This window comes from Penicillium malachiteum (genome assembly GCF_028827825.1).
Source record: "Penicillium malachiteum strain IBT 17515 chromosome Unknown utg000002l:1.0-8849297.0:1.0-8852440.0, whole genome shotgun sequence".
NCBI classification, from domain to species: Eukaryota; Fungi; Ascomycota; class Eurotiomycetes; order Eurotiales; family Aspergillaceae; genus Penicillium; species Penicillium malachiteum.
In genome coordinates this window covers 2,913,298-2,933,479 of record NW_026643095.1, presented here as the reverse complement: position 1 = coordinate 2,933,479, position 20,182 = coordinate 2,913,298, and the positions used below count along the sequence as shown (strand labels likewise).

At 48.5% G+C, this 20,182-nt stretch overlaps 8 protein-coding genes across 8 annotated transcripts; 4 read left to right on the top strand and 4 right to left on the bottom strand.

The window, feature by feature from the left end:
• Positions 1 to 307: 307 nt before the first annotated feature.
• Positions 308 to 2,129, top strand: N7483_004149 (tubulin alpha chain; the record flags this gene model as incomplete). Its single annotated transcript, XM_057087586.1, has 7 exons — positions 308 to 319; positions 469 to 527; positions 599 to 752; positions 820 to 907; positions 961 to 1,032; positions 1,088 to 1,591; positions 1,666 to 2,129. The coding sequence occupies 7 exons, from the start codon at positions 308 to 310 to the stop codon at positions 2,127 to 2,129; spliced, it is 1,353 nt and encodes a 450-aa protein (XP_056947415.1).
• Positions 2,130 to 2,490: 361 nt separating this feature from the next.
• Positions 2,491 to 3,573, bottom strand: N7483_004148 (thiamine transporter TPC1; the record flags this gene model as incomplete). Its single annotated transcript, XM_057087585.1, has 2 exons — positions 2,491 to 3,210; positions 3,334 to 3,573. 2 exons carry the CDS (start codon positions 3,571 to 3,573, stop codon positions 2,491 to 2,493), a joined length of 960 nt encoding a protein of 319 aa, XP_056947414.1.
• A 1,100-nt stretch (positions 3,574 to 4,673) lies between these two features.
• Positions 4,674 to 6,368, top strand: N7483_004147 (putative Gamma-butyrobetaine hydroxylase subfamily; the record flags this gene model as incomplete). Its single annotated transcript, XM_057087584.1, has 1 exon — positions 4,674 to 6,368. One exon carries the CDS (start codon positions 4,674 to 4,676, stop codon positions 6,366 to 6,368), a length of 1,695 nt encoding a protein of 564 aa, XP_056947413.1.
• Positions 6,369 to 6,797: 429 nt separating this feature from the next.
• N7483_004146 (PICOT family protein) lies at positions 6,798 to 7,713 on the bottom strand (the record flags this gene model as incomplete). Its single annotated transcript, XM_057087583.1, has 2 exons — positions 6,798 to 6,857; positions 6,916 to 7,713. 2 exons carry the CDS (start codon positions 7,711 to 7,713, stop codon positions 6,798 to 6,800), a joined length of 858 nt encoding a protein of 285 aa, XP_056947412.1.
• Positions 7,714 to 8,352: 639 nt separating this feature from the next.
• On the top strand, positions 8,353 to 10,540 carry N7483_004145 (RNA exonuclease; the record flags this gene model as incomplete). Its single annotated transcript, XM_057087582.1, has 2 exons — positions 8,353 to 8,743; positions 8,781 to 10,540. The coding sequence occupies 2 exons, from the start codon at positions 8,353 to 8,355 to the stop codon at positions 10,538 to 10,540; spliced, it is 2,151 nt and encodes a 716-aa protein (XP_056947411.1).
• A 114-nt stretch (positions 10,541 to 10,654) lies between these two features.
• N7483_004144 (cysteine hydrolase family protein) lies at positions 10,655 to 11,269 on the bottom strand (the record flags this gene model as incomplete). Its single annotated transcript, XM_057087581.1, has 2 exons — positions 10,655 to 10,932; positions 10,990 to 11,269. 2 exons carry the CDS (start codon positions 11,267 to 11,269, stop codon positions 10,655 to 10,657), a joined length of 558 nt encoding a protein of 185 aa, XP_056947410.1.
• Positions 11,270 to 11,641: 372 nt separating this feature from the next.
• N7483_004143 (uncharacterized protein) lies at positions 11,642 to 13,430 on the bottom strand (the record flags this gene model as incomplete). Its single annotated transcript, XM_057087580.1, has 5 exons — positions 11,642 to 12,337; positions 12,395 to 12,472; positions 12,532 to 12,820; positions 12,910 to 13,020; positions 13,138 to 13,430. 5 exons carry the CDS (start codon positions 13,428 to 13,430, stop codon positions 11,642 to 11,644), a joined length of 1,467 nt encoding a protein of 488 aa, XP_056947409.1.
• A 1,764-nt stretch (positions 13,431 to 15,194) lies between these two features.
• Positions 15,195 to 19,760, top strand: N7483_004142 (uncharacterized protein; the record flags this gene model as incomplete). Its single annotated transcript, XM_057087579.1, has 2 exons — positions 15,195 to 16,170; positions 16,240 to 19,760. The coding sequence occupies 2 exons, from the start codon at positions 15,195 to 15,197 to the stop codon at positions 19,758 to 19,760; spliced, it is 4,497 nt and encodes a 1,498-aa protein (XP_056947408.1).
• Positions 19,761 to 20,182: the final 422 nt, after the last annotated feature.

Genomic DNA, 20,182 nt, shown 5'->3' with positions numbered 1-20,182 from the left:
AAACAATGTATATATATAAAAAAAAAATTCAAATGCTTTTGATTAATTGATCATGATTCAGTAGAATTATAAGAGTTTGAATAAATAAAGATCCATGTCAATATTGTAACTAGGTAAGACTGGTCAGAGATCGACATCTCCGCATGACTATCGGTGACCGCCAGTTCAATACTTTTTTTTGGTTGGAAGGATCAGGGGCCCATCTCGCCCCACTGGTTTCCTTCTCTTTTCTCCTCACCCACCTCTGTGAGTGTCTTCACTTTCACACCTTCATCCATCTTCAGCTTCAACTTCAATTTCATTCAAAATGCGTGGCGAGGTATGTTCCTGTTAGGCTTATCCACATTGTTTACTGGGGCCGATTATCCTCCTTCAGGACCCATAAAAACGCGGGCCCCGTTCTACCACCCGTGGAATGCTAGATCGGGTCAACAACAACAATGTATGCTAACTCCATTCACTAATTAGATCTTACACCTGAACATTGGCCAGGCTGGTGTTCAGCTCGGTAATGCCGCATGGGAGCTGTAAGTTCTTTGACTACTTTCAAGATTCTCCATACCGTCATACCCCATGCTTATTCCCGACCGTTGTATAGGTACCTGCTCGAACACGGTCTGACTCCCGAGGGTCGCTACAACCCCGAACTCACCGACGAGGTTGGCCAAAGTGGCTCTTATGAGACTTTCTTCACTGAAACCTCGGGCGGCAAATACGTTCCCCGTTCCGTCTTTGTCGATCTCGACCCTTCCGTACGTTGATATAGTTCCTGGTGTGGTGAGGTGGAATATACAATCGTCCTAACATGGTCGGAAATAGCCTATCGATGAGATCCGCACTGGCACCTACCGCCAACTGTTCCACCCTGAGCAGCTGATTAGCGGCAAAGAGGATGCTGCCAACAACTGTATGATTTCCACCTTTGGAATATCTGGAGACCAAAAGGCTAATCCGCTCTAGATGCCCGTGGTCACTACACTGTTGGCAAGGAACTTGCCGATACTGTGCTTGACCGTATCCGCCGTCTCGTTGGTATGAATTCGAAATTGAACCCGATAGGATGCATTGAATATTAATTTGTTATTAGACAACTGCTCTTGCCTGCAGGGCTTCTTGATCTTCCACTCCTTCGGCGGTGGTACTGGCTCCGGCTTTGGTGCCCTTCTGCTTGAGCGTCTTGCTACTGAGTATGGCAAGAAGTCCAAGCTGGAGTTCTCCGTCTACCCTTCACCCCGCGTCTCCAACGCTGTTGTTGAGCCCTACAACGCGGTGCTTTCCACCCACAGCACCATCGAGAACTCTGACTGTACATTCCTTGTCGACAATGAAGCTGTTTACGATATCTGCCGCCGCCACCTGGACATTCCCCGTCCCGGCTACGAGCACTTGAACCGTCTCATTGCTCAGGTTGTCAGCTCCATTACTTCCAGCTTGCGCTTCGACGGTGCCCTGAACGTCGACCTGAACGAGTTCCAGACCAACCTGGTGCCTTACCCCCGTATCCATTACCCTCTCATCTCCTACGCCCCCGTTGTCTCGTCCAACCGTAGCTCGCACGAGAGCTTCAAGGTCCAGGACCTGACCTTCCAGTGTACGTCAAAATATTATACTCCTGTCCCCACTTTTCTCAGACTCTAGGCGTATCTCATTCTAACTTATTTTTAGGTGTGGAGCCAAACAACCAGATGGTGGTCTGCGATCCTCGTAACGGCAAGTACATGGCTGTGGCTCTGCTCTACCGTGGCGATGTCGTTCCTCGTGACTGTAACGCCGCCGTTGCCGCCCTAAAGGCCAAGCCTTCCTTCAACCTGGTCGAGTGGTGCCCCACTGGTTTCAAGCTGGGTATCAACTACCAGAAGCCCGTCCGTGTTCCCAATAGTGAGCTGGCCCCTGTCGACCGCTCCATCAGCATGCTTTCCAACACCACCGCCATTTCGGAGGCCTGGAGCCGTCTGGACCACAAGTTCGACCTCATGTACTCCAAGCGTGCTTTCGTGCACTGGTACGTTGGTGAGGGTATGGAAGAAGGTGAATTCTCTGAGGCTCGTGAGGATCTGGCCGCTCTGGAGAAGGACTACGAGGAGGTCGCTGGCGACACTATTGACGATGAGGAGGAGCCCGAGTACTAATCGAATTGGTCTCTCGATATCAACCTTACTTGACAATATTTCTCCTGGTTTTTTCTGCTGTCTGAAAATATGCGTCTACTCTGCACGTGTATTTTTGACTGGCTTTTTGTTCCGTTTGAGCTAGCTCTCCCAGCGTTCCTTGTATCCTCTTTTGGTGTGTGACGATAGGTCAGCACAATTTTCGATGATTATTAAAATCAATGAGTTTCTTATTTCCTGGCTGTGTCTAGTCTAGACCCTAAAGTAATATTGTAAAAAATGAGATATAAAAAATGAAAGTATTACCCTGGTTATTTTCCACCAACGCCATCCAATGCCCTGTTTTATGAGACCAATTCAAATGCAATGTAAACACAGCAACTCAATACGCAGCTGCCACCTCCGTCTCTTGCAAAATCCTCAACACGCGCTCATACGTCCACATCGTCACCGCACTAGCTGGCGCAGCCTTCAACAGACTAACCGTCAACCCACGATACAAACCCCGTACACCCTGCGTCCGCAAAATCATCATAATCGACCGCGCAACACCATCGTACTCGGGAATATTCCGGTGCACATATCGCGTCCGCGTAGGACCCTGGACTTGGAGTCTCTTCCGCACGAGGTCAAGTGGGAAAATACCCGTTTTCGCAAGCACGCTAGCCACAACTCCTGCAGCTGCATCCCCCGTTCCGAATGGCAAGTGATCTAATTCCGCCATTACAGGTCTGAATCCCTCGTACGCGGTGAAGAACAGACCCATATACGGAACTATTTGCACCACTGCGGCGGAACATCCGCGGAAGAATCCTGCTGGCCCTTCTTGTTGCGCTATCTCTACTATTGATGAGCGGAGAGATCTGTAAACCTGTTCGGGGCCTTGCGCGGCAAATCGGGTGCGCAGGAGATCCAGTGGGTAGGTTGTTGCTGTTGCCATTCCACCTGCTACAGCGCCGGAGAGGAAGGATTCGGCGGCTGGTGGAAGTCGGTAGGGGTCTAGTTCGGCGAGGAATTGGGTTGTTGTGCGGTATGCGGTGAATTGGAGAGCGCCATAGCAGACGTACATCATTTCGGCCGGGATGTTTCCTTTCCAGAGACCCTAAAATTGAGAGACTGGTTAGTAAATGTTTTGCAATCTTTGCCGCGGAGATAAGGTATTGTCGATATCTTGGTATCTCGTCGTTGGGATTTCAAGGTAAAGGCGACGCGAGTAGAGACATACTGTAATTCCTTCTTGTCGCACAATGGCCCGCATCGTCGACAACGTCCCCTTGTATACAGGCCCCACGACTGTTGAATGCGACGCCGGGTCCGAGAGCGAGTGGATCTGCAGCTGCAGGCGGATCTTGACCACGTCGAGCGGCGCAATGCAAAACCGCGAGATCAGTCCTGCTATCCCGCCTGCCAGCACGGTTTGCCGTTTTGTGCCCTCATCCTTGAGATGTTCACCCCCGGCTGACATTTCGAGAGATTGGTTATGGGAGGGAAGAAGCCATGTTGCGAGCTTTATTGGATTTATTTTTGTTATGGATCTCCCGGGGGCAAAAATGGCCGGAATGGATCTCGTCGGGGTGTTACGTAAGTTGTAATTTTGCCTGATACATTAGGCGTCGATCAGCACTTGAGGGACAGTGATTATTTCGAGATACTACAGACGACGCATCAAAGTATTCAGTTATCGCTGACAGAGAAATATACTCAAAATTGAGGGTCCAGACATTGGGTTAACTCGGTTCCAAGTCGGATGACGGGAAATTATATCCATTTCCATTCTGAAAACTGCCAGTGAACTATATAAAGTCCGAGTCCAGGCCGGGACTAATTCAAGTGGTATGTACTACTCCAGATGTCCCTACTCGTAATATTAGTACATAGTCAAGAGTTATCTATCACTGGCACCTGGGCAAAATGTCAAATTCTCAGTAATCACTTCAAATTGAAACCTTGGGACGAATATTTCGGTCTGAATAAGTGGTGCTCCGCGCCATTGATCTTTCCCCCCCTGTTTTTCTCTGACCTGTCAATAGCTCTAGCCAGAGGCTCGGTAACATTGAAGGCAATAAGTACCTCGATCTGCAAGGCTATACTGTATATCTCACATCACACTGCATGGTTAAGATCATGCATGATGATTAGCCTAAATTTTTGAGAAGTGTCAAAAACTGGGTGTGGTCACTATGCAAGCTGGTAACTGATAATGCCCACAGACTCTGAGTCTAGACCGTCCAAGGCTAAACACGTATTCAAAATGTTTCTACCAGTGATTTTTAAGGCCATCGACCACCACTACCTAGGTAGCTTCGGGTCGGAGTATAACATAAAATATTAACAGAATACATGTAGAGTATCAAGTGTGAGGTACCTCAGGGCACATACTTAATTGTATGTGAGCCGAGGTACCTGGTACTGCGGGGTCGAAGTCCGGGGAAAGCACTGACCACGGGCAACATCACATGCCTCAGTTCTCCGATTTCCATTTATCCTGATACTTCTTCCATCCTCGATCATCATAGCTATTTCTCCTCTTGATCCCTTCAATTTCTTCTTGTCGCCAACCCTGAAATGCGACTATTTCCCTCGCCAATTTTCCGCCATGTCGCGCGAGGAATGACCGGGCCGGCCCAGCGGAGTTTCGTCACTTCAACCCGACGATTCCAAGTCCAAGATGCGAACATGTCAGACTTACTTGCAGCCGCTCATAGGCTAGAAGGTGCCAAGAAAGCGCATCCGACTGCGGAACATATGCCCTTATCAGAAGTGGATGCAAATACCAGCTCACCGGGGACCACGGATCTGATGAATGGCGCGCGCATTACAATGAGGGATCGGCATTTGTGGTTATCAGTTCCAGATATGGATATGAAAGAGTTGAAGCTGTCATATGTTTACCTTCGTGATTTATGTAAATGTCCTCGATGTGTGGATCCCAACTCGAAACAGCGAACCTTCCGCTCAAGTGACATACCACTCAACATCCAACCGCAGCATGTTAGATGGGATAATGAATATCTGGAGATTGAGTGGAATAAGGATACTGAAGGGACAGAAGGGACTCACTTCTCGCGATGGCACTATACCTATCTCGTGAACCCTTCTATCAACACACATGACTCTACTCTCAAGTCCATGCCTCCTTTGCTGTGGAACTTGGCTCGTATGGAGAAGGCACAGCACTGGATTGACTATGAAGATTACATGACCGATCGCAATCAATTTATTATTGCAATGCGAAGTTTGCAGCGAACTGGTCTGATATTCGTCAAGGGTATTCCGGACTCTCGTGAAATGGTTGAGAAAATTGCAACGCGAATGGGACCCTTGCGGAACACCTTTTATGGAATGACTTGGGATGTCCGCAAAGTTCCCCAAGCCAAGAATGTCGCCTATACCAATCAATTTCTCGGTTTCCATATGGACCTCATGTACATGAATGAACCTCCAGGATACCAACTCCTACACTGTCTGGAAAACTCCTGCCAGGGAGGCGAGTCCCTATTTGCTGATGCATTTTACGCGGCAAATCAAATGAAAGCACAGCGCCGAGAGCAATACGATTTTCTCACAAAGGTCCATCTGGCTTACGAATACGTCCACAAGGATCAGATCTACTACAATACCCGACCTGTTTTCGAGCTCGACGAGAGAACGGGGGAACTGGGTCATGTGAACTACTCGCCGCCATTCCAAGCTGCTATTCCTGAACCAAAGAGGCTTGATGACATCGAATCTAAGCTTGATGACCTCGATTCCGAGCTTTTTAATCCTGATTCCGAGCTTCTTAATCCCGATCCCAAGCTAAATTACATTGATTTCGTCCATTTACAACAGAGTCTCCAGATTTTTACCAATCATTTGGAGTCACCTGGTAATGTCTTTGAGTTGAAGCTGAACCCAGGCGAATGTGTCATCTTCGACAATCGACGAATTGTCCACGCGCGTCGTCAATTCAACACTGCTACGGGCTCTCGATGGTTGGCTGGAGCCTATGTTGATACAGACGCAGTGCGATCTCGCTTCCATATTTGCACTAAGCAAGAACCGCAAATATGGAGGCATTTCAATCCCGACGCTTACCTTGTGCCGTTTGACTTGGATAATCCTCGATCCTCTGACCGGGCTATCAAAGCTGCGTACAGGATGGGACATGAAATGACTAATAGAGGAGCAGGGAAGTATGTGAAATATGAACCGGAGCAAATTGCTGGAAAGCGGGGGAAATCACGGAATACTCGTCGGAAAATAGCAAGGAAAGATTGATGGGCTTGATATTGTGCATAGTATGAATAGGATGGTCTGTAATTAGAACATTTGAAAGTACAGATTTTGGGTTTTTAGATCGAATGGACACAGACCCTTGAAGTCACACTAAAAACCGACTGCATAGTATCCTTGGATTGTTCACATGCCAGTGTGCCAGTGCATCCTCAAGTGCTTGACCAATCTCTAGACTCGGACATTCAAGTAGTACGCTCAAGTTCAAACCTTGGAATGCATCATCTGTACTAGTACAATTCTCAAATGCTGCCAATGGTAGATGGAGTTTCTCAATCATTGTGAACTTGAATTTGAATATTTTTTTTGTTTCATACGGTAGAAAACATATATCATCAAGATAGTCATCCGGGGTGACTACCAGTACTAGTAAGTATCTCCGCACTTCATGGGTATCATGCCAAGGCCAATCCTCTACTTGTTGACAGAGTAGCCGTTTAAGAAGTCAGGATCGCCGTTAATCTCCTCACGAACCTGCGTCAAGTAATTAGAAATGCTGGATCTTTATAGGTAAATGGGGAAGAGAACATACAATATCCAGACCGCCAACAAGCTCTCCACCAACCCACAGTTGAGGGAAAGTGGGCCAATCAGCGAACTCCTTCAGACCCTGTCGCACGTCTTCATCTGCCAGAATATTGAAGAATCCGTACTTGACGCTTCGCTCACGGAGAATACCAACCAATTGCCGGGAAAAGCCACACTGCGGTGAGCTAGGAGTTCCCTTCATGAACAGCATGACGGGTGCAGCCTTGACAAGCTCAGCCAGACGGGCGAAGAGTGCTTCCTTGGACTGCTCAGGTGTAAGGGTAGGAGCAGCAGCGACAGGAGTAGCATTAGCAGCTGGACCAACGGCATCCGGAGCAGCAACCGGAGACTGGGTGGCAGTCATCGGACCATCGTCGCGTGGCACGGCAGACAGGGCAGGTGGAATGTGCGCTCTGTGGACACCGTCGGCGGGGCCTGGGGCAACGGCGCCATTTCCGCGGCCAGCATGACGCTCAATAGCATCACGGACTTTGATAGCGTCGCTGCCGCTAATAGACTCGAGGATCTGGCCACTGCGTAGACAAACGACAAATGGAACCGCGGAAACATCATACTCCTCCGAGATGTCGGGCAACTCTTCGGCATTGATGCTGATAAACGAAATGGTCGGCGGGGCCGTAGCGGGGTACTGGGAGGCAAGAGCGGAGAGAACAGTGCGCATCTGAGCGCAAGGCGCGGCCCATGGAGTGTGGAAGTATAGGACGACAAGCGCAGAGGGCGAGAGTGAGCTGAGCTGTGCCGCGAACTCGGTCTCAGTCGTGATTTCGATGAGTGCCGACATGATGAAGGAGGGGGGTATATGAGGAGGATATCGCAGGGAGTGGAGAGTAGTCGAGGAAGAGACCCAGAAAAATGATAACTGCCTCTGGACAGGCAATTGAGTGGCGGGTCTGTGCTGGATATAGATGCAATATACCAACTACCTCGGAAAATGAACCAGGGTGGTGCAAGTGAGTTTCTATACAGGATGAAGATTGATTGCGTGACTGAGGCGAATTTTACCCGGCGATCCCTGTTATCAGATCGGGCCTGAATACGTAATTTACCGAGGGGTTGATACCGGTCACATGGAGATAGGAAAGAAATTAGGCGGCTCTTCAAGGCGGTCAATGTAATGAATTTGTAATTCGACGGTCTGATATTTACACATGAACACGCTGACTTTTTGCGATAATGTCAATGCTAAAAGGCTCATATTGCTATCGATGAGTAATGAATATTCAGATCCAATTCAAAATGAAAAAAGTTAATACATAATGATGAAATGAAAACAACTGGAAATCTTGAAGTATGGGGATGGTAGCACCGCCTAGCCAGTTCATCTGACCGCCTGCTGAATCCAAGGCTTTCTGCCCACCGAAAAGCTTCCATTTTAGTCGAGCTTTCGTTTGGCCTTAACGTGTCGCTCTCAAGTTTCAACATGTCGCAGGCCACCCTATGTACAGGAATGAAGCGCAAACATGACGAGAATGATTCTTCCATCGCTATGGATGCAGTAGATCATGCAACCAACGTTATCCCCGCAAATCAAGACCCAAATGACCCCCCTTCATCCTCCGACGCCTCAAATAAACCTGCCAACTCGAACACGCAAAATCAATCAAAGAAGCGACGAGTTGATGGAGAAAAAACAAAATACCCAGATGTTAAATATGTGGGTGGCAAGTTACAGTCTTCAATTCGAATCGCCGACCTCCAGGGTTTACTTCTGTACTGCTTTGCAGACGGAATTGCTCCCAAATGGATCTCTGTCAAACACTCTGGACGCATGCAAAAAGTGGCTGTCCTGATGGTTCCTGGGCTAGAAATTGGTATGTTTGATGGGTCAATTCCATTGGAACCTATCAGCGAAAAAAAATATGCCAATTCCTGAGCAGACGGGAATGACAGAGCAAACTGCCGAAGACCGAAAGGCCGCCGACTTCGAAAAGTGGAAGCAGGGACTCCCACTCGAGGACCGGTCTGATCAATTCAATCCACGACCCCTTTCCCAGGATACGCTTCCTTTGCCCTTGCGCGAGCTCGCAAAGATATTCCCAGATATCTGGCCCGTTAGAGCTCCTGGCGATACCAAATACAATAAAGTGCATTCGCCCCTGCAGGCAATCCTGCTATCTCAGCTACCCAAGTCCAAGGACAACTCAGAACCCAAGCGCAAAGGGGCGCAGCCGGCTCGAACTAAGGATGGCTTCGTCGCAAAACGAACCCCTATCACAAAGTTTATTAGTACTATGGAGCAACTGCAAGAGAACGAGTACACCTTACACCCGGCGTTTTTCAATTCAGAGGAAGAAAAGGCTTCATACAACAATACTCGTCGTTCAAACAATGAATCTACGGAAGATGGCTGGGTTGACTCGTTGGTTCCAAGCTTGGAGGCCGGTGATGTACCCGACGCTGAAACCGAACAGGGCAGCATGACCGCCGGTCGCGATGTGTTGGCCCTTGACTGTGAGATGTGTATGACGGAAGGTGGTAAGTCCGAGCTTACTCGTATCAGTATGATGCGCTGGGATGGCGAGGTCATCTTAGACGAGTTGGTAAAGCCTGCCCGACCAATCGTTGACTACCTTACCCAATATTCTGGCATCACTGAGGAAATGCTGGACCCCGTCACAACTACCCTGTCCGATATCCAACAGAAACTTCTTTCCATTCTGACGCCTCGCTCCATTCTGGTCGGACACTCCCTCAACTCAGATTTGACGGCGCTGAAATTCACCCACCCCTTCATCGTTGACACGGGTATCATATACCCCCACCCACGTGGCCCTCCCTTAAAGTGCAGCCTCAAGTGGCTCACTCAAAAGTACCTGAACAAATCCATTCAGACCGGTAGCGCCGGCCATGACTCGATTGAAGATGCCCGTGCTGTCCTGGACTTGGTGAAATTGAAGTGTGAGAAGGGCGTTGGTTGGGGTACCAGCGATGCCTCTAATGAAAGCATCTTCCACCGACTCGCCCGCTCCAAGCGCTCCACTCTCCCAGCTTCCAATCGACCCCGAACTGGAGCTGGAGCTGTGGTCGATTGGGGAAACCCAGAGCGCGGGTTTGGAGCGCAGGCGACTGCTGCCATCGGATGCAAGAACGATGATGCTGTGGTGAAGGGCATATCTTCCGCTATCAACGGCGATGCTGCATACCCTGCTGTTCCTAGTGGTGGTGTGGATTTCGTTTGGGGTCGTCTTCGCGAGCTGGAGCAATTCCGTGGCTGGTGTACACGTCTTCCCGATGCGAACAACGCCAACCAATCTAGTGAAGTTTCTGCCTTGCCCGAGGAGACCACGCCTACCACCAGCACCGACGATGCCTCGGCACGCATCTTTGACCCTGTTCTTGCCACCACGGTCTCGCAGACAGTCTCAAACATTACCCGGATTTACGAATCTCTGCCCTCATGCACTTTGTTTATTGTGTACTCGGGTACCGGAGATCCTCGCGAGGTCTCCCGTCTTCAGGCAATGCAAAAGACTTTCCGCGAGGAGTTCAAAGGACGCAAGCCTTGGGATGAACTGAGTGTAAAGTGGACAGACGTGGAGGAACAGGCTCTAAAGAAAGCATGTGAACGAGCCCGGGACGGCTGTGGCTTCATGTGTGTTAAACAATAATACCGAAATCCTTTCCAAGGGTGTTGACACCAAAAATGAATACTCTTTGATCTACTAACAAATTGTTATATACTCCTCATGATATCTGTAAATATTGCTCTCAATGCAAACAATTTAAAACTCATATTTATCCCAGGGTATAACCTGAACACCGATCGCCTGAAGCTCCTCCTCAATCTCGCTTTCGATTTCTTCTGCGCTTTTCCCCGTTTCTTGGTTGTGATATGTCGAGTGCGCCCCTTGCAGCAACACCACTTCAAATCCCGCACTGATGGCCCCGCGACTAGTAGCGCGAACGCAACACTCACTCTGCACCCCAAAGGCTACAATGGTAGTCACTCCTCGAGCTTTCAAATCATTTGCCAAGGTTGGGTTAGATTCGAATGTGTCCCCTAGGTACAGCCTATGAGTCATTTTCTATTTAACCCCGAGGAGAGTACATTACTAACCAGTGGTTTTATGAACAACTCTCTCATTTTCAGCATCTTCACGAGGAGGTAGAGCGAGTTCCCACGCTTCGTTGCCACGTAACAAAGTCGCGTTAGGATCTTCTGGATCGTCGGAGTGTTGCACCATAATAATGTCGAGCTCTTTGGCTGGTTGGGTTCTCGCACGGTTGAGGATCTTGGTCCCAACCTCACAGATACGCGCTCCATACGGCATCGCAGTACTGGAGATTGAAACAAGCTCCGCTTGGGTGTCAATCACAAAGAGGGCTTTCTTGGGCATCTTGCTGGGGTTTGAGCTCAATGGGAAGGATGAGTCAAAAGCTCAGGGCTCCATGTCGGAGAGGTTTCGGAAACCTTAGCCTCCGTGCGCCACTAATTGCTCTAAATGTTTAAGTGGCTTTCGATTTTTATTTACCTAAGAATTGCACCATCCTCCGATGACTCAGTTACTACATCTATTGATAATGATTTCAGGGTTGAGCAAAGCCAAGAATTGAATCAAATGCAAGTGTTAAACATTGGAATCTCCCAAGTCAACATCGAAGTTAACTACATGAGTTACTACTAGTATCAGAACCACGCCACATAAATTCAACACAAATCGACATGAAGTATCACCAAGAACTTGGGATTGAGAATTTTCACTGCTCCATCAATCGGCAGTGGGGGTACCCAAGGACCAGCGGTATGTATTCGGCGGCGATTTCTTGAGAGGTAAATCCGCACGAGATCGTAAGTACTCATCTGAAAGCGGAGGTCCTACTCCTCCGGGTGGGTGCAATTCTGAATACGCTGGCAGTTGTGGATCAGCCTCTGGGAGGGGCGGATTCCATGGAGCTGGCTGGATGTTAACATCTTGATCTGTGCCCCCATACCTATCCAGTCGTGGAAGCCGCCGCTGACCTAGAGGGATCTCAGATGAGCCCCGTCGCCACCAACGGTTCTGGGTGTCGAAATAGAGCTCGTTTCTTCCATTGGGCTCCGTTAGAGTATGCATGAAATAGCGTATCCAGGGCCCGTCGAGTCTTCTGGGCGAATCGGTTGGACAATTTCCATCAGTCACTGCACACTGAATCCTGACCCAGGGGGTGAGGCGAGTATCTTCAATGCCAGGATGCCTCAGGGCAACTTCAACCATGACGACCCTATCCCCAGTGAAGCTCGAGTGCTCTTCTGCTAGTACTGTGCCCATAAGAGGGATATTATGGCCTGGGTCTCTGACATTCCAGTGTCCTTGGAGCTGACGTAGATCATCCTCGAAGAGCCTGCACATAGTTGATCCAGTGTCGTATAAGAATGTAAATTCTTCCCACCAATCCACGCCGGGAAGCCGTACCATAACGTTATACTATAATGTGTGAGGATTTGCTTCAGTGTTATAGTAGCATTTTCCGGTAGGACTTACAGTATTCAAAAAGGGGTGAAAGGGCGACGCGGGCACGATGAATCGATACTTTGCAGACTCAGGTCCCGGTCCATCAAGCTGGTCGGGTATGGTCAGAAATGAACTAAAAAAAGTATCCGTACTGGAAGATTACTCACCCCTTCAGTCCAGAATGATTGATTTCCATCATAATATTTGTTAATCGTCTCAAATTCGTCCCAGCTAAATGGTCGAGGTTCACAGAGTTTATTGCCATTTGACCAATAGGTAACAAGCCCAGTCCAGGTCAGCTTGCCTGATCTATATGCATCCAAAACAGCTTCAATATTGACCAGTTGCTTGTCTTTATCTCCCTTTCTCCGAACTATGTCCCAAAGTTGTTCTAATGTGCTCACTCGCTTGCGAACCGCGGGGCATAGGAAAGGATCCTCGTTGCGTTTCTGGATTCTGATATTTCCCATGTTAGCGGTTTGGAAAAAAGGTAGAATTCGGTCTTTTATTTTCTCTTTTCGAGTTGGAAATCTTTTGGTACTCACTGGATCTCCAGTCTGTCCTTTTCAAGCTTCAACAACCTTGATTCAAATAGCTGCGGCATGATTCCCTCCTCAATTCGCTCAAAGCAACGTTGGATTTGACCTTCAATGTCACTATGTTCAACAATTAATTAGTGGGTTGCCTTTCTCATTAATATTCTGGGGACGTGCCTTGGGTCTATATCATGCTCAATTGGATGCCACTGTTGAGGTATTTCTGAAATGTGCCACACTGGCGGCTCAGCTACCTCGGGCTTTTTCCAAAGGTGTGTTGAAGTCTTCTCCAGCGCCATCACTTGTTTTTCTTCATTCTGAGCATCAACGGGCTTTTCAACCTTAAGATATTGTACGTAGGAATGGGTAAGGTCCAAGGCTTCGATGCCGACAGGCTTGCGATTCACAGAATCCCATACAGATCCAAATCCTCCTTCAGATTCTTCTGATGTAGGCGTTGCAGGGCCATCAGGTGCTTCTCGACGCTCCTCTTCCAACTCCAAACTTTCTTCACGCTTTCTACGAGGCATGGTGTCTAATGGACAATGTGATCGCACGGAAGGGTGCAGAGAGAGCTGAAATTATCAAGTCTTCTCCTTCAAATAGAAGGCAAATGATTTCGAGAACTTAGAACAAATTCTCTTGTATGAGAGCGAGAGGCTGTCTTTCCTTATAAGAGAATGTAAGAAATCATTGCTTAGTTTAGAGTGACAAAGGACCTCGGAGTCACAACCCACATAATAACGAATCGCTCTTTCAATATGAATTGAAAGCAAACCTGGGCGCAGAGTGAGCATTTGATGAGAGGAGAATGAAAAAAATTCAATATGAGACACGCACAAAGAGCCTTGGAAACTTCTGTGACTCCTTTTGATTGCGGATATCCTTTCAGTTGATCTCATATCTGTTTTGAAGAATCATGTCTTATATTATCCTTCGAGTTTTTGGTTTGTTGTTGAAAGTTGACTTAGCTCAAACTTCAAATGTTGAAGTATTCATTCAATTTCTTCTGAAAATCTTTTATATGTGCTTTCACCTAACTTCCATTTAGCTTGTTATCCTAAAGTGGGTTCTTTCATCCCTCCATGGGTATTACTACTCTGGCCATTTCATATTCCCTTTGTTACTTTCGCCCGATGTACTTGGTATGTTGAATATCCTTGGAATTAGGGTCCACTTTTTATTCAAAGGACTATGTACTGAGCACAGAGAAACTCAAGCCCTGGAGCATCAGACAGATGCGACCGTAAACCCCCACCCAGTCTTTCAAGTTGTCAACGTGATTGGATACCCTTCTTTCAAATGTTAGATTTCTATATATAGTCTAGTGAATTGTCTAACCTTCATACCAGGGCGCCCCCCCCCCGCGCCTGCGGTCCATTTAGGGTCTTAATTATAGACCATGTCTGCGGTTACTATCGCCTCGAATTCAGATCAAGAAAGTACAGTCGATAGCGAAAACAGCTTCTACCCTGATGACTGCTTTTCTTTTCTCAGGCCCCACTGCCAAGGAACTAGCCTGTAAATTTATTTCATGGACCATAGTAAAGTGATAACCACCTAAGGTCATGTTTGGTATCAGATAACAGAGTTACGGTATTATAATTACTGAATATTACGAACTTGTTTTCTTCGTTCTTTGTCGAGGGTGTACTTGGGTATTGGATAATACACGTGACTGTGGTCATGGATAATAATTGGCTGCTCAAGACCCATCGCGCGGCCCTCAACTTACTGATCGTGGGATCTTGAAAGACCTTCATGTATAATTTATTGTAAAAAAGCACCAGCACGGAAACCAACGATATGAGAGTTGGTGACCCGGATAGTGTTGACTGATCGTGGGGTACAATGGGCAGCCTCAGAAATTTGCGCGTTAGTATACAGTTGGGGGCCTTAGATCATGTCACGGATGAGTTCAGGTTGCCATGCTTCAAGTGTAGGTGCCATATCTCTACTTCTGATGTTGCTCCAACCACCAGTGCTGATTGGACTTCGTAGTGCCACAACATCGGTCGGTCACAGGCCATGCTGTCACGTGCGACGCACTCTAGCTAGCGGCTGGTGGCTATCTCCAATCGCAATTGCTCTAGTGCCGCGCTACGCTCCTCCCCTCAGCCCGGGCTGAGTTTCTGCTGCTGGTGACGGGGCTGCTCCTGCACGCGATGGGGCTCTTTTCTCGTGGCGACCCCGCACAGGAGTCATGAACCTCTTTTCTTATTCAACTTTTCCTAATCTTCATCATCAAAAAAAAAAACCACCATTCTTTCCGCAAAACCACAGCAGCCGTCTACATGGCCCATCCTCCACAAGATGCCTTTCAAATCGGCTGGATCTGTGCTCTTCCGATCGAGGCTGCAGCAGCAGCCGAAATGCTAGATGAGCATTTTGGTATTCTCGAGGAGCAAGATGCAGCGGACTCGAATACCTACACGTTGGGACGAATCGGCAAACATTACGTCGTGATCGCCTGCCTTCCTGGAGGCCAGTACGGAACCACCTCAGCGGCTACGGTCGCAACCAACATGCTTCGCTCTTTCTCCAAGTCACTTCGAATCGGACTGATGGTCGGTATTGGGGGTGGAATCCCTTCCGCTGCTCATGATATCCGCCTTGGCGATATCGTGATTAGCTACCCCCAGGGCACTTGCGGCGGGGTAATTCAATATGATATGGGCAAGATTATTGCAGATGGCGAATTTGAACGAACGGGCTCGTTAAACAGCCCGCCGAGGGCAATATTGACCGCGGTTGGCACGATGAGAGCTGCCACGCTGAGGGATGACCCCCGCTACCTGGAATATGTTCAAAGCGCAATCGGAAGAACCACTCGGACTCGGAAGAATTTTGGCCGGCCTACTGCACAGTCCGATCGACTCTTTCAGGCGCAGCATGATCATCCTGCCAGTGTAGGGAGCTGTGATGGATGTCTAGCTGAGTGGGAAGAGACCAGAGGTGAACGCGAGGACGAGGATCCACAGCCCCATTATGGTATCATTGCTTCTGGGAATAGGGTCATCAAGCACGGACGGACAAGAGAGCAACTTCGTTTAGAGACTGGGGCTCTGTGCTTCGAGATGGAGGCAGCTGGTTTGATGTTGGACTTCCCCTGCGTTGTCATCCGCGGTGTTTGTGATTATGCCGACTCGCACAAGAACAAGCAATGGCAGGGATATGCTGCTCTAGCAGCCGCAGCATATACAAAAGAGCTGCTGTGCTACATCCCTGTTGGCCGTGTTTCACAAGAGAGCTTGGTAGTAGATATATGCAGTAAGTAAGATTAATCCTAGCTCAATTAGTCCCGAATAAACGGTGGCTTACTCATATGGCTCTATGTAGACGGGTTGAAGGCCGAAATCAAAGGCACAAATCGACGCCTGGATCAAGCATACAGTCAACAAGAAAAATATCATCGTGAGAAGGTTGCATTTACTTTAACAGATCAGCAACACCGCTGCCACCAAATATTCAAGGTATCAAGTTACGAGGAGCAAAAGAATATCAATCCTAGAAAAGTGGAAGGGACCTGCCTGTGGGCTACACAGAGCCCTGAATATATCCGTTGGTCAGAAAGCAACTGTAACGATCTTCTCATAGTGTCTGCTGACCCAGGCTGTGGAAAGTCTGTGCTCTCCCGATCGATAATCGAAGGCTATTTAGAAGGTTCTGCTCCAGGGGTAACCATGTGTTACTTTTTTTTCAAGGACAACGACGAGCAGAATCATCTTGCTACAGCACTCTGCTCAGTACTCCATCAGCTTTTTGGCCAGCGGCCTCAGCTCTTGCGTCATGCCATACCGTCATGGGAAAAAAATGGTGAAAAGCTGCGACAAGAGGTTGACGAACTATGGCGAATTTTTACAACCGCCGTATTATCAGATGAATCATGCAAGACGATTTGTCTACTCGATGCGCTTGACGAGTGCCGTGAGATTGATCAGAATCGACTTATTGAGAAGCTACAGTCATTTCATCGTCTGCCACGTTCGCAGAGACAGGGTACCTGGTTGAAATTCCTAGTCACTAGTCGCCCCTATGATGATACCCAGAATGGGTTCCAAAAAATTACAGACTTTTTTCCACATCTCCATCTGAAAGGCGAGGAAGAAAACGCTCAAATCCACCAAGAAATTGATCTTGTTGTAAAGATGCGAGTGAAACAGCTCGCTGAAAGAGCGAAGTTATCAAAGGCCACAGAGCAGCGACTCAGGCAGCAGCTTCTGCAAATGGAGCACCGTACGTATCTCTGGCTACATTTAGCCATTGACGATATTGAGTCTATGTTCAAGTATAGTATTCGACCTACTGAGGAACAAATACAGTTAATACCCCAATCAGTGGATAAGGCATACGAGAAGATTCTTAGTCGAGTGCACCCGGGTCAAGTAGACACTGCGAGGAAGATCTTACAAATTATCATCGCAGCACGGCGCCCTTTAACGACAGCGGAAATGGCCATGGCGCTCGGTATTGCCACTTCTCCACAAGCCCAAACTGCAGCCGAAGCTGGACTTGAATCATTTCATATCGACAAAAAGCTGCGTCGATTATGTGGTCTTTTTGTTTTCATCAAGAACTCCAAGATCTACTTGATTCATCAGACAGCAAGAGAATTTCTTGTTAAAAGGAGTAGTTCTAACAGTTCCAACGGCTTATACTCGTGGAACATAACAGACACCGAGGATCAAATGGCTATTATCTGTTTACGATACCTATTGATGGAAGATCTGGAATACAATGAGGATTCAAACTCTAACATTCGGAGCTTCCTGGAGTATTCAGCAGTACATTGGCCGGACCACAAACGGAAGATGAGTCTGACCCAAGACCAAGAAGCGACCGATCAAGTTCAGCAAATCTACGATATGAGTAGAAGGATATTTTCATTGTGGTTCCCTATCTTTTGGACAGCTCTCGAGAGTTATAGGTCTCCACCTTCGATGACTGCTTTACATCTGGCGTCATTTAACGGGCATGAACGGGAGGTTGAGTTTCTACTGTCTCTCGATGGGAAAGGTATCAATTCAACCGATGGCACCGGAACCTACCCTATCATCTGGGCCTCACTGAATGGTTATGAGAAGGTCGTGGAGTTTCTGGTGGAGAAAGGAGCGCACGTCGACGCCCAAGGTGGAGAGTATGGAAATGCTCTCCAAGCTGCGTCTTTACAAGGGCACGATAAGGTAGTGCAGCTCCTGCTGGAGGAGGGAGCTGAGGTCAACACCCAAGGTGGAGAGTATGAAAATGCTCTCCAAGCTGCGTCTTTACGAGGGCACGATGATGTAGTGCAGCTGCTGCTGGAGGAGGGAGCTGAGGTCAACACCCAAGGTGGATACTATGGAAATGCTCTCCAAGCTGCGTCTTTGCAAGGACACGATAGGATTGTGCAGCTCCTGCTGGAGAAAGGAGCGCACGTCGACGCCCAAGGTGGAGAGTATGGAAATGCTCTCCAAGCTGCGTCTTTACAAGGGCACGATAAGGTAGTGCAGCTCCTGCTGGAGGAGGGAGCTGAGGTCAACGCCCAAGGTGGATACTATGGAAATGCTCTTCAAGCTGCGTCTTATGGAGGGCACGATGAGGTAGTGCAGCTCCTGCTGGAGGAGGGAGCTGAGGTCAACGCCCAAGGTGGAGAGTATGGAAATGCTCTCCAAGCTACGTCTTTGGAAGGACACGATAAGATTATGCAGCTGCTGCTGGAGGAGGGAGCTGAGGTCAACGCCCAAGGTGGAGAGTATGGAAATGCTCTCCAAGCTGCGTCTTTGGAAGGACACGATAGGATTGTGCAGCTCCTGCTGGAGAAGGGAGCTGAGGTCAATGCCCAAGGTGGAGAGTATGAAAATGCTCTCCAAGCTGCGTCTTTACGAGGGCACGATGATGTAGTGCAGCTGCTGCTGGAGGAGGGAGCTGAGGTCAACGCCCAAGGTGGATACTATGGAAATGCTCTCCAAGCTGCGTCTTTGCAAGGACACGATAGGATTGTGCAGCTCCTGCTGGAGAAGGGAGCTGAGGTCAATGCCCAAGGTGGAGAGTATGAAAATGCTCTCCAAGCTGCGTCTTTGGAAGGACACGATAAGATTATGCAGCTGCTGCTGGAGGAGGGAGCTGAGGTCAACGCCCAAGGTGGAGAGTATGGAAATGCTCTCCAAGCTGCGTCTTTGGAAGGACACGATAGGATTGTGCAGCTCCTGCTGGAGAAGGGAGCTGAGGTCAATGCCCAAGGTGGAGAGTATGAAAATGCTCTCCAAGCTGCGTCTTTACGAGGGCACGATGATGTAGTGCAGCTGCTGCTGGAGGAGGGAGCTGAGGTCAACGCCCAAGGTGGATACTATGGAAATGCTCTCCAAGCTGCGTCTTTACGAGGGCACGATGATGTAGTGCAGCTGCTGCTGGAGGAGGGAGCTGAGGTCAACGCCCAAGGTGGATACTATGGAAATGCTCTTCAAGCTGCGTCTTATGGAGGGCACGATGAGGTAGTGCAGCTGCTGCTGGAGGAGGGAGCTGAGGTCAACGCCCAAGGTGGATACTATGGAAATGCTCTTCAAGCTGCGTCTTATGGAGGGCACGATAAGGTAGTGCAGCTGCTGCTGGAGGAGGGAGCTGAGGTCAACACCCAAGGTGGATACTATGGAAATGCTCTTCAAGCTGCGTCTTATGGAGGGCACGATGAGGTAGTGCAGCTGCTGCTGGAGGAGGGAGCTGAGGTCAACGCCCAAGGTGGAGAGTATGGAAATGCTCTCCAAGCTGCTTCTTTGGCAGGATACGATAAGATAGTGCAGCTCCTGCTGGAGGAGGGAGCTGAGGTCAACGCCCAAGGTGGAGAAGATGGAAACAATGTCCAAGCCGTGTCTTTGGTAGAATAATACAGTATAAGATTTTGGAAATACTCAGCGCGTCTGCTTCCCAATTAGTCCACATCCCTCTCTATCTCTCCCTTACGAGGTCGAAGGTCCCATGACCTCGAAATTTGTACATCAAGTAGCTGCTACTGTAACTAACGGCATTAGCTCAGTGGCTTCCCGTTGTCGCCATATCGTAGCCTCGCTGGATATGAATACAGGAATTGTCATCTATGAATGACTGAAGAGGTCTCTTTGTAAAATTCAAAATTTCTGTCTTACTATCGCACTTACTTACGCTGGAGATTCTTACAAGGCTGTTTTAGGAACAAGGCTGTTTTAGGAACAAGGCTGTTTTAGGAACAAGGCTGTTTTAGGAACAAGGCTGTTTTAGGAACAAGGCTGTTTTGTAAAGCGCCCGTAAGTTACAGTATGTGTACCGTCAT